The following is a 13,741-nucleotide window of genomic DNA, read 5'->3' as shown; positions in this document are numbered from 1 at the left end:
GCATTGGTCTCAAACCTCATTGACCGAGTGTCACAATTTGTTGTCACAATTAAAGGTTCCTATAATATATCTTGCCTGGTTTTTTATTCTGAATTTTGGAAAGTTGGCAGTCGATTTGGTTTTGGATTTCAAGACAAAACACAGAACAGCAGTGGTCACTCATTCTCACCTTGTCGGTCAAGACAAATCACAGAACAGCAGTGGTCTCTCATTCTCACCTTGTCGGTCAAGACAAAACACAGAACAGCAGTGGTCTCTCATTCTCACCTTGTCGGTCAAGACAAAACACAGAACAGCAGTGGTCACTCATTCTCACCTTGTCGGTCAAGACAAAACACAGAACAGCAGTGGTCTCTCATTCTCACCTTGTCGGTCAAGACAAAACACAGAACAGCAGTGGTCTCTCATTCTCACCTTGTCGGTCAAGACAAAACACAGAACAGCAGTGGTCTCTCATTCTCACCTTCTCGGTCAAGACAAAACACAGAACAGCAGTGGTCTCTCATTCTCACCTTCTCGGTCAAGACAAAACACAGAACAGCAGCGGTCTCTCATTCTCACCTTGTCGGTCAAGACAAAACACAGAACAGCAGTGGTCTCTCATTCTCACCTTGTCGGTCAAGACAAAACACAGAACAGCAGCGGTCTCTCATTCTCACCTTGTCGGTCAAGACAAAACACAGAACAGCAGCGGTCTCTCATTCTCACCTTCTCGGTCAAGACAAAACACAGAACAGCAGTGGTCTCTCATTCTCACCTTGTCGGTCAAGACAAAACACAGAACAGCAGCGGTCTCTCATTCTCACCTTGTCGGTCAAGACAAAACACAGAACAGCAGCGGTCTCTCATTCTCACCTTGTCGGTCAAGACAAAACACAGAACAGCAGCGGTCTCTCATTCTCACCTTCTCGGTCAAGACAAAACACAGAACAGCAGCGGTCTCTCATTCTCACCTTCTCGGTCAAGACAAAACACAGAACAGCAGTGGTCTCTCATTCTCACCTTGTCGGTCAAGACAAAACACAGAACAGCAGTGGTCTCTCATTCTCACCTTGTCGGTCAAGACAAAACACAGAACAGCAGTGGTCTCTCATTCTCACCTTCTCGGTCAAGACAAAACACAGAACAGCAGTGGTCTCTCATTCTCACCTTGTCGGTCAAGACAAAACACAGAACAGCAGCGGTCTCTCATTCTCACCTTGTCGGTCAAGACAAAACACAGAACAGCAGTGGTCACTCATTCTCACCTTCTCGGTCAAGACAAAACACAGAACAGCAGTGGTCTCTCATTCTCACCTTCTCGGTCAAGACAAAACACAGAACAGCAGCGGTCTCTCATTCTCACCTTGTCGGTCAAGACAAAACACAGAACAGCAGTGGTCTCTCATTCTCACCTTGTCGGTCAAGACAAAACACAGAACAGCAGTGGTCTCTCATTCTCACCTTGTCGGTCAAGACAAAACACAGAACAGCAGTGGTCTCTCATTCTCACCTTCTCGGTCAAGACAAAACACAGAACAGCAGTGGTCTCTCATTCTCACCTTGTCGGTCAAGACAAAACACAGAACAGCAGCGGTCACTCATTCTCACCTTGTCGGTCAAGACAAAACACAGAACAGCAGCGGTCTCTCATTCTCACCTTGTCGGTCAAGACAAAACACAGAACAGCAGTGGTCTCTCATTCTCACCTTGTCGGTCAAGACAAAACACAGAACAGCAGTGGTCACTCATTCTCACCTTGTCGGTCAAGACAAATCACAGAACAGCAGTGGTCTCTCATTCTCACCTTGTCGGTCAAGACAAATCACAGAACAGCAGTGGTCTCTCATTCTCACCTTCTCGGTCAAGACAAAACACAGAACAGCAGTGGTCACTCATTCTCACCTTCTCGGTCAAGACAAAACACAGAACAGCAGTGGTCTCTCATTCTCACCTTCTCGGTCAAGACAAAACACAGAACAGCAGCGGTCTCTCATTCTCACCTTGTCGGTCAAGACAAAACACAGAACAGCAGTGGTCTCTCATTCTCACCTTGTCGGTCAAGACAAAACACAGAACAGCAGTGGTCTCTCATTCTCACCTTGTCGGTCAAGACAAAACACAGAACAGCAGTGGTCTCTCATTCTCACCTTCTCGGTCAAGACAAAACACAGAACAGCAGTGGTCTCTCATTCTCACCTTGTCGGTCAAGACAAAACACAGAACAGCAGCGGTCTCTCATTCTCACCTTGTCGGTCAAGACAAAACACAGAACAGCAGTGGTCAGTCATTCTCACCTTCTCGGTCAAGACAAAACACAGAACAGCAGTGGTCTCTCATTCTCACCTTGTCGGTCAAGACAAAACACAGAACAGCAGTGGTCTCTCATTCTCACCTTGTCGGTCAAGACAAAACACAGAACAGCAGTGGTCTCTCATTCTCACCTTGTCGGTCAAGACAAAACACAGAACAGCAGTGGTCACTCATTCTCACCTTCTCGGTCAAGACAAAACACAGAACAGCAGTGGTCTCTCATTCTCACCTTGTCGGTCAAGACAAAACACAGAACAGCAGTGGTCTCTCATTCTCACCTTCTCGGTCAAGACAAAACACAGAACAGCAGTGGTCACTCATTCTCACCTTGTCGGTCAAGACAAAACACAGAACAGCAGTGGTCTCTCATTCTCACCTTGTCGGTCAAGACAAAACACAGAACAGCAGTGGTCTCTCATTCTCACCTTCTCGGTCAAGACAAAACACAGAACAGCAGTGGTCTCTCATTCTCACCTTGTCGGTCAAGACAAAACACAGAACAGCAGTGGTCAGTCATTCTCACCTTGTCGGTCAAGACAAAACACAGAACAGCAGTGGTCTCTCATTCTCACCTTCTCGGTCAAGACAAAACACAGAACAGCAGTGGTCTCTCATTCTCACCTTGTCGGTCAAGACAAAACACAGAACAGCAGTGGTCTCTCATTCTCACCTTCTCGGTCAAGACAAAACACAGAACAGCAGTGGTCTCTCATTCTCACCTTGTCGGTCAAGACAAAACACAGAACAGCAGTGGTCTCTCATTCTCACCTTGTCGGTCAAGACAAAACACAGAACAGCAGTGGTCTCTCATTCTCACCTTCTCGGTCAAGACAAAACACAGAACAGCAGTGGTCTCTCATTCTCACCTTGTCGGTCAAGACAAAACACAGAACAGCAGTGGTCAGTCTCATTCTCACCTTGTCGGTCAAGACAAAACACAGAACAGCAGTGGTCTCTCATTCTCACCTTCTCGGTCAAGACAAAACACAGAACAGCAGTGGTCTCTCATTCTCACCTTGTCGGTCAAGACAAAACACAGAACAGCAGTGGTCTCTCATTCTCACCTTCTCGGTCAAGACAAAACACAGAACAGCAGTGGTCTCTCATTCTCACCTTCTCGGTCAAGACAAAACACAGAACAGCAGTGGTCTCTCATTCTCACCTTGTCGGTCAAGACAAATCACAGAACAGCAGTGGTCTCTCATTCTCACCTTGTCGGTCAAGACAAAACACAGAACAGCAGTGGTCTCTCATTCTCACCTTGTCGGTCAAGACAAAACACAGAACAGCAGTGGTCTCTCATTCTCACCTTGTCGGTCAAGACAAAACACAGAACAGCAGTGGTCTCTCATTCTCACCTTCTCGGTCAAGACGTAAGCGTTGACGATGTCGACAACTTCCTCGTAAGCACCCGGCAGGTACGCTCCTGTCTTCTTGACCAGCCATTCTTCACCCGTAACCCTGGCGACGCCCTCTCGGTCGATGCACTCTTTGCGCGCACGCAGGCGGATGGCCTGATTGGGGCGAATGACAGTGGCTCGGATCGTCTCCTCGACCACAACCTCCTTACGAGGGATGTACGTCCCTGAGGATGAGAAGGGTGTATGTGCCAGGGGATAACAATTAATAGTAGTAGTAGTAGTAGTAGTAGGGACTGGAAGTGGTTTCCATAAGCCTCACGGCTTTTTATGCATCCCATCTCATTATCAAATTTATTGTAGGTCAATCATATTTAACATTATGGGTGACGCTAAGTAACAGACTGAAGGATTCCTTGAGATCAATATGAGAAAAGTCAATGCATGATGATAACACGTCATACAGGTGGTGTGGATTGTGTGGAGATGTGGTTTTTAACCAAAGAGAAGAGGAGGCAGGAAGGGGGGAAGGGGGGGGAACAAAGAGAGGAGGGAAGAGTATTTGATACCTAGATTACAAGAGAGTAAGGAGAGAAACTCATGGGAAAATCAAGTTGTTTGAAAAGACAAAAATACATGTTCTCTCTCTCTCCATCTCTCTCCCTTCTAAGTCCTTTTACATGTTATTAGGTGGGTGTTTTTCCCCACTGACAGAAAGGGCTAGCTGTAAGAAAGGTCCATGCATGTAGACCTCATACTACAATCCCTAGGTACAGTGGTTGCCGCTTAATAAAGCCACTTCTGGACCGACGAAAAATGGCTTTAATAAGCGGCGGATTTATTAACCGGGGGTCCAGGAATACGTTATTTTCGGAAAAAAAACACCCTCTTCTCTTTCGTCATTTACACTTGTTTGAATCTGAGCAAAACTTCACGAAGGATGTTGAACTTTTGTTTTAATTATGTACATGTACGTGTACTTTGATCACTTCGGTACATCAATAATTTCACTATCACCGTCACGAATCATTACTCGGCAGAGAAGAACGATTTTATGAGTGTTTGTTTGTTGGTCGTCTTCCACATCAGAACAAGATAATGTGAGTTTTAGTCACAAACTACGTGATTTCTCTGAGAAAACTGGCTTTAATAAGCGGCGGGTTGGTTTTATTAAGCGGCTTTTTCTAATACATAAGATATAGTGATAAATCCGGACCGTCTGAAATCGGCTTTTATAAGCGGCTGGCTCTATTAACCGCGGTTTTATTAAGCGGCGTCCACTGAATAAAAGTTTTCAAGTTCCAGGCTAAATTCTGTCCCTTCCCTACTGTTACCCACTCCCCCCCCCCCCCCCCCCCCAATACTTAACATCACCCGGTTCACTTCCCCATCTATCAGGGACGCAAATGGGAATAATTTATTTACCATTGAATAAAACACGGTTTAAACCAAAGGGGAACAACTCACCGGGTCCCTCAAAGAGCCACTCATCTCCGGCGGTGTGTTTGGAGTCAGCGTCCTCAAAGTCAAGAACGGCTCGCAGTCTCAGCGCAGAGTTGGCCGGCACCACTTTCAGGGGGGTGACAGGCTGCACACAGATAGCAATAGTATTAAAACTTCAGAACTAAACTATGGTAAACATACGGCCTCTATAGGGAGCAATCCATTCTATAGTTACAATAGACAACGTTCTGGAAATAATTCGATCAGGTGTGTACAGGTTGTGAAAAAGTGAACGCTCTTGCTTTCATTGAGGTAAACTTTCCCACGTGACATTAAAGCCAAGTCACCAACAAGTTATATAACTGTGTTTTAATTTTAAATGTGTGAAGTGCAAAGAGCATAATTGTAAAGTTATGATGTTGCGCTATATAAATGCTCATTCATTATTATTATTATTTATTATATCCTCCCTCCCTGCCATCCTCCCTCCCTCCCTGTCATATCCCCCTTCCCTCCCTGCCATCCTCCCTCCCTGCCATCCTCCCTCCCTCCCTCCCTGTCATATCCCCCTTCCCTCCCTGCCATCCTGCCTCCCTCCCTGTCATATCCTCCCTCCCTCCCTCTCGGTCATATCCTCCCTCCCTGCCATCCTCCCTCCCTTTTTCTCTGTCCTGTCCTCTCTTCTCTGTCCCTCATTTTTTTCCTCCCTCCTTTCCTCGCTCCCCCCTTCCTCCCTCCCTCTCTCTTGCTCTCCCCCAATCCACCTTCCCTCCTTATCACCCTCCCTCTCTCTACCTCTCTTTGTCTCCCCCCTCCCCTCTCCCTCCCTCCCTCTCTCTCACCTTTATTTTATTCTATATAGTTATTGAGTTATCCCTCAATGGGCGAGGGCCGGATGAAAAACGCACACTTGCATTGCTTATTCTGTCACCCCCAAAAATAAACTTCAATTCAATTCATTTCAATTCACCTGCTTGAGTACTTCCCCTGGGTAGAGAGGGAAGGGTTCCTGTGCCAGGCGGATCTCCTGGTCAGCATGCTGCAGCTTGGCTTGACCGGCCGAGTCAGTGACCACCTCGTCGTCTGCGTCTCGCACCACGGGGTTCTCCACCACGCAGTAATGACGCGGTGGCACCACCAGCATCTTCTCCGGGCCGTACACCACCCTGACAGGGACCAATAACGCAGTCTGTATTTGTTGTCGATGCTAGGCAGTTTATATTATCGACTAAAGCTGGATTGAACAGCTTGTCAGAGTTGAGAACATGATACACGAACAGATCCATTTTGCAAGACACATACACACACACGCATGCCCGCACGCATGCACACATGCAACATACACACACACATGCACACACACAATCACAAACACACACACACACACACAAACGCACACACACACACACATTCCTACACACTCACAGGAGCTCCAATGCACATATGTGAAAATCGACAACAAAGAAAGTTTATGAACACATAGTCTACACATACATGCACAAAAAAGGTAAATGAATACATGTTTTTTTGTAACAAATCATCTGTATCAAAATTAAAGACACTGCAAACAAATCTATACACATCCAAAACCAAATGTAGCCTATGAATGAAGCTGACCATAATGCACTTTTTCAAGATGGAGCGAGCATACCTTTCATTGTCTTGTCTGATGTATGTCTGGGGGCCAATCTCGAGCTTGGTGACATTGCTGTTCTGGTCAAGGACGTGGATAAAATAGTACGGAGCGATCCGGTAGATGGACTCCAAGCCCTGTTGGCGACTCATGGTGATGGAGTTGTCTTCTCTTGTTAAAATGTGTTAAAGGTGTGCAGGATTTTTCTCAATCTGGAAACAAAATATGAATGTATGTAACTTACTGAAATTTGTTGAAGTTTGTCTTTCTATCATAAAGCGGAAACAGCATTATTGAGTCACAAGCTCAAGGGCTCATGACGATTTGCTTTTTTTCTGCTCGATCCCTGTGAGTAAGCAAATAAGATCATCACCTGCATTTAGCAATCGTCCTCTCTATTTTGCATGCACGTGATAGCAAGTTAACAAATCCCATCGGAGGTGCATAAACGAATGTCCATTTTCAAGTGGCCTGCAATGGTGACAAAAGCTGCAACAGGCGCTTGAAGATCTGTCAATTTTGGCCATCTAAAATAAACACACTTCAATTTCTACAGCTGCATCCACTCTGCCCGAACTCATGGCCACTACAGCTTGAGACAGTTTACCGTATTCTATTTCTAAATGAGTAAAGTCCACTGAATAAATGACACGGTACCCATTCAAACGAGAAAGTGAAAGAGGCAGAGGAAAAACCCTCTTCCTTGTACACAGGAAAAATGTCATTGAATAACAGGACGCAAAACAACTCAGACACATCCTGGAACTAAGTGCTGCATATCACGTGGTAACAACTTCAGTATTCAGCATTTAATGCACTCATTGTCTCTGCCTTTTAAAACTGCAAAAAGAAAAGTCAATCTACAACTGCGACTATTTGGGCCTCCATATTTTATTAACGTTCATACGTTTTATGTTGTATATTGTAATGCTGTATACACCACCCCTGAGTTTCTCCTTGTTGAGATAATAAACTGTTCTATGTCTATCACTCTATGTCTAATCCAAATTGATGTCTAATCCAAATTGATGTCTAGTTTTCACAGAGATCATGGAGGAAGGACACATAATTATCAAAATCACTGCAGATGTGAAGCATTTCACAAAACTAAGCGACATTTCTCTTTTAGAGATTAATAAAGTTATTGTATTGTATTGTTGTATTGTATTGGAAGGACACATAGTTATCAAAATCACAACAGATGTGAAGCATTTCACAAAACTAAGCGACATTTTGGGGGGAATTGTGTGCTATACTCTGATTTCCCATGACAAACCCACACCCACAACAGTGCTTGTCCAGTACCAAGCTAGGTGGACCTGTATTTAACAAAATATGTAAAGGTCCAAATTAACAGTCTCCCAATTTAAACTTCATTGGTCAGAAGATCTCCTACATGTCAGAACTATCCAACAGTTGACCGCCCGTGGGTCAGACAAATATATCAGATACAAAAAGTATGCCTCAGAGACTGAAGATCTGAAGGCCTGAGTACATCACTGCTGCTAAATTCTGACACAGGATTGTCGCAAATCAGCACCTAGCCTAAAAAGTGGGTTCAACTAAACTTCCAACAATGACAAGAAAGAGAGAAAGAGAACAAAATAGAAAGGAAGAGAACAAAATAGAAAGGAAGAAACCAAGGCAGAAAGGAAAGAAACTATAAGAAAGAAAGAAACTTAGAAAGAAAGGAAGAAAAACCTTGAACAGTTTTGCTTGGGAACAAGGATATGTAACCCTTAACTGAATTCAAAAGCATGACAGCTTGTTATGAACAAAGAAAGGTTTCCAACTTGCACACCAAAACAGGATGTTAACGTGATGAGGTAGACATGGTTAGTAGATCCCTATCATACTTAAAGCACAACGTCAGTAAGGCAACAAAACAGGATGTTAACGTGATGAGGAAGACATGGTAGATCCCTATCATACTTAAAGCACAACGTCAGTAAGGCAACAAAACAGGATGTTAACGTGATGAGGTAGATCCCTATCATACTTAAAGCACAACGTCAGTAAGGCAACAAAACAGGATGTTAACGTGATGAGGTAGACATGGTAGATCCCTATCATACTTAAAGCACAACGTCAGTAAGGCAACAAAACAGGATGTTAACGTGATGAGGTAGACATGGTAGATCCCTATCATACTTAAAGCACAACGTCAGTAAGGCAACAAAACAGGATGTTAACGTGATGAGGTAGACATGGTAGATCCATATCATACTTAAAGCACAACGTCAGTAAGGCAACAAAACAGGATGTTAACGTGATGAGGTAGACGTGGTAGATCCATATCATACTTAAAGCACAACGTCAGTAAGGCAACAAAACAGGATGTTAACGTGATGAGGTAGACATGGTAGATCCCTATCATACTTAAAGCACAACGTCAGTAAGGCAACAAAACAGGATGTTAACGTGATGAGGTAGACATGGTAGATCCATATCATACTTAAAGCACAACGTCAGTAAGGCAACAAAACAGGATGTTAACGTGATGAGGTAGACATGGTAGATCCCTATCATACTTAAAGCACAACGTCAGTAAGGCAACAAAACAGGATGTTAACGTGATGAGGTAGACATGGTAGATCCATATCATACTTAAAGCACAACGTCAGTAAGGCAACAAAACAGGATGTTAACGTGATGAGGTAGACATGGTAGATCCATATCATACTTAAAGCACAACGTCAGTAAGGCAACAAAACAGGATGTTAACGTGATGAGGTAGACGTGGTAGATCCATATCATACTTAAAGCACAACGTCAGTAAGGCAACAAAACAGGATGTTAACGTGATGAGGTAGACATGGTAGATCCATATCATACTTAAAGCACAACGTCAGTAAGGCAACAAAACAGGATGTTAACGTGATGAGGTAGACGTGGTAGATCCATATCATACTTAAAGCACAACGTCAGTAAGGCAACAAAACAGGATGTTAACGTGATGAGGTAGACGTGGTAGATCCCTATCATACTTAAAGCACAACGTCAGTAAGGCAACAAAACAGGATGTTAACGTGATGAGGTAGACATGGTAGATCCCTATCATACTTAAAGCACAACGTCAGTAAGGCAACAAAACAGGATGTTAACGTGATGAGGAAGACATGGTAGCTCCATATCATACTTAAAGCACAACGTCAGTAAGGCAACAAAACAGGATGTTAACGTGATGAGGTAGACATGGTAGCTCCATATCATACTTAAAGCACAACGTCAGTAAGGCAACAAAACAGGATGTTAACGTGATGAGGTAGACATGGTAGATCCCTATCATACTTAAAGCACAACGTCAGTAAGGCAACAAAACAGGATGTTAACGTGATGAGGTAGACGTGGTAGATCCATATCATACTTAAAGCACAACGTCAGTAAGGCAACAAAACAGGATGTTAACGTGATGAGGAAGACATGGTAGATCCATATCATACTTAAAGCACAACGTCAGTAAGGCAACAAAACAGGATGTTAACGTGATGAGGTAGACGTGGTAGATCCCTATCATACTTAAAGCACAACGTCAGTAAGGCAACAAAACAGGATGTTAACGTGATGAGGAAGACATGGTAGATCCCTATCATACTTAAAGCACAACGTCAGTAAGGCAACAAAACAGGATGTTAACGTGATGAGGTAGACATGGTAGATCCATATCATACTTAAAGCACAACGTCAGTAAGGCAACAAAACAGGATGTTAACGTGATGAGGTAGATCCCTATCATACTTAAAGCACAACGTCAGTAAGGCAACAAAACAGGATGTTAACGTGATGAGGTAGACATGGTAGATCCATATCATACTTAAAGCACAACGTCAGTAAGGCAACAAAACAGGATGTTAACGTGATGAGGTAGACATGGTAGATCCATATCATACTTAAAGCACAACGTCAGTAAGGCAACAAAACAGGATGTTAACGTGATGAGGTAGACATGGTAGATCCCTATCATACTTAAAGCACAACGTCAGTAAGGCAACAAAACAGGATGTTAACGTGATGAGGTAGACATGGTAGATCCATATCATACTTAAAGCACAACGTCAGTAAGGCAACAAAACAGGATGTTAACGTGATGAGGTAGACATGGTAGATCCCTATCATACTTAAAGCACAACATCAGTAAGGCAACAAAACAGGATGTTAACGTGATGAGGTAGACATGGTAGATCCCTATCATACTTAAAGCACAACGTCAGTAAGGCAACAAAACAGGATGTTAACGTGATGAGGTAGACATGGTAGCTCCATATCATACTTAAAGCACAACGTCAGTAAGGCAACAAAACAGGATGTTAACGTGATGAGGAAGACATGGTAGATCCATATCATACTTAAAGCACAACGTCAGTAAGGCAACAAAACAGGATGTTAACGTGATGAGGTAGACATGGTAGATCCATATCATACTTAAAGCACAACGTCAGTAAGGCAACAAAACAGGATGTTAACGTGATGAGGTAGACGTGGTAGATCCCTATCATACTTAAAGCACAACTTCAGTAAGGCAACAAAACAGGATGTTAACGTGATGAGGTAGACATGGTAGATCCCTATCATACTTAAAGCACAACGTCAGTAAGGCAACAAAACAGGATGTTAACGTGATGAGGTAGACATGGTAGATCCCTATCATACTTAAAGCACAACGTCAGTAAGGCAACAAAACAGGATGTTAACGTGATGAGGTAGACATGGTAGATCCCTATCATACTTAAAGCACAACGTCAGTAAGGCAACAAAACAGGATGTTAACGTGATGAGGTAGACATGGTAGATCCATATCATACTTAAAGCACAACGTCAGTAAGGCAACAAAACAGGATGTTAACGTGATGAGGTAGACATAGTAGATCCATATCATACTTAAAGCACAACGTCAGTAAGGCAACAAAACAGGATGTTAACGTGATGAGGTAGACATGGTAGATCCCTATCATACTTAAAGCACAACGTCAGTAAGGCAACAAAACAGGATGTTAACGTGATGAGGTAGACATGGTAGATCCATATCATACTTAAAGCACAACGTCAGTAAGGCAACAAAACAGGATGTTAACGTGATGAGGTAGACATGGTAGATCCATATCATACTTAAAGCACAACGTCAGTAAGGCAACAAAACAGGATGTTAACGTGATGAGGTAGACATGGTAGATCCCTATCATACTTAAAGCACAACGTCAGTAAGGCAACAAAACAGGATGTTAACGTGATGAGGTAGACATGGTAGATCCATATCATACTTAAAGCACAACGTCAGTAAGGCAACAAAACAGGATGTTAACGTGATGAGGTAGACATGGTAGATCCCTATCATACTTAAAGCACAACGTCAGTAAGGCAACAAAACAGGATGTTAACATGATGAGGTAGATCCCTATCATACTTAAAGCACAACGTCAGTAAGGCAACAAAACAGGATGTTAACGTGATGAGGTAGACATGGTAGATCCCTATCATACTTAAAGCACAACGTCAGTAAGGCAACAAAACAGGATGTTAACGTGATGAGGTAGATCCCTATCATACTTAAAGCACAACGTCAGTAAGGCAACAAAACAGGATGTTAACATGATGAGGTAGACATGGTAGATCCATATCATACTTAAAGCACAACGTCAGTAAGGCAACAAAACAGGATGTTAACGTGATGAGGTAGACATGGTAGCTCCATATCATACTTAAAGCACAACGTCAGTAAGGCAACAAAACAGGATGTTAACGTGATGAGGTAGACATGGTAGATCCCTATCATACTTAAAGCACAACGTCAGTAAGGCAACAAAACAGGATGTTAACGTGATGAGGTAGACATGGTAGATCCATATCATACTTAAAGCACAACGTCAGTAAGGCAACAAAACAGGATGTTAACGTGATGAGGTAGACATGGTAGATCCATATCATACTTAAAGCACGACGTCAGTAAGGCAACAAAACAGGATGTTAACATGATGAGGTAGATCCCTATCATACTTAAAGCACAACGTCAGTAAGGCAACAAAACAGGATGTTAACGTGATGAGGTAGACATGGTAGATCCATATCATACTTAAAGCACAACGTCAGTAAGGCAACAAAACAGGATGTTAACGTGATGAGGTAGATCCCTATCATACTTAAAGCACAACGTCAGTAAGGCAACAAAACAGGATGTTAACGTGATGAGGTAGACATGGTAGCTCCATATCATACTTAAAGCACAACGTCAGTAAGGCAACAAAACAGGATGTTAACATGATGAGGTAGATCCCTATCATACTTAAAGCACAACGTCAGTAAGGCAACAAAACAGGATGTTAACGTGATGAGGTAGACATGGTAGATCCCTATCATACTTAAAGCACAACGTCAGTAAGGCAACAAAACAGGATGTTAACGTGATGAGGTAGACATGGTAGATCCCTATCATACTTAAAGCACAACGTCAGTAAGGCAACAAAACAGGATGTTAACGTGATGAGGTAGACGTGGTAGATCCATATCATACTTAAAGCACAACGTCAGTAAGGCAACAAGTAGTTTAGAAAAGCAACAAGCCTTTTCAAAGGCAAAACACTTTTCAGTAAGGAAAAAAGGCTCAAGGCTCTGCCAGAACTTAAACAAACAAGGAAGTAAATGTAAACAGCACTAGAAATGCTACACATTAACTGCTTTAAGTGACAAGTAAAAAGTGTGTCAGGCAGGTAAAACTTGGATGTGTGCCAGTCTTTTTTTCATTCACTGATGTGTGTTATTTCATGCTTCACTGCTCACAGGTATTTGCTTGGTGTAGCAATTAGGCCACAGGTACACACTTTTCATCACTGATGTGTGATCAGTCCAGGCTTCTCTTCATCTTCTGGTTGTGGATGAATCTTATACTTGTAGCAATTTGCAAATCTTCATCTTCTGGTTGTGGATGAATCTACTTGTAGCAATTTGCAAATCTTCATCTTCTGGTTGTGGATGAATCTACTTGTAGCAATTTGCAAATCTTCATCTTCTGGTTGTGGATGAA

General features: G+C 43.0%; 1 protein-coding gene across 9 annotated transcripts in view; it reads right to left on the bottom strand.

Annotated features, from left to right (window-relative positions):
- The window catches only part of LOC138976886 (major vault protein-like), a 50,282-nt gene that overhangs the window by 15,597 nt on the left and 20,944 nt on the right, over positions 1 to 13,741 (bottom strand). For all 9 annotated transcript variants that reach the window (XM_070349781.1, XM_070349779.1, XM_070349782.1 and 6 more), the window contains exons 2-5: positions 6,745 to 6,938; positions 6,064 to 6,259; positions 5,118 to 5,238; positions 3,651 to 3,877 (exon numbers count right to left, since the gene is read on the bottom strand). In XM_070349781.1, the coding sequence (XP_070205882.1) occupies positions 3,651 to 3,877; positions 5,118 to 5,238; positions 6,064 to 6,259; positions 6,745 to 6,878 (678 nt within the window). In that variant the 5' untranslated portion in view covers positions 6,879 to 6,938. The remainder of the gene's footprint in view (positions 1 to 3,650; positions 3,878 to 5,117; positions 5,239 to 6,063; positions 6,260 to 6,744; positions 6,939 to 13,741) is intronic.

Source organism: Littorina saxatilis, linkage group LG9 (genome assembly GCF_037325665.1).
Source record: "Littorina saxatilis isolate snail1 linkage group LG9, US_GU_Lsax_2.0, whole genome shotgun sequence".
Lineage (NCBI taxonomy): Eukaryota > Metazoa > Mollusca > Gastropoda > Littorinimorpha > Littorinidae > Littorina > Littorina saxatilis.
This window is presented reverse-complemented; position numbering and strand designations above follow the sequence as displayed.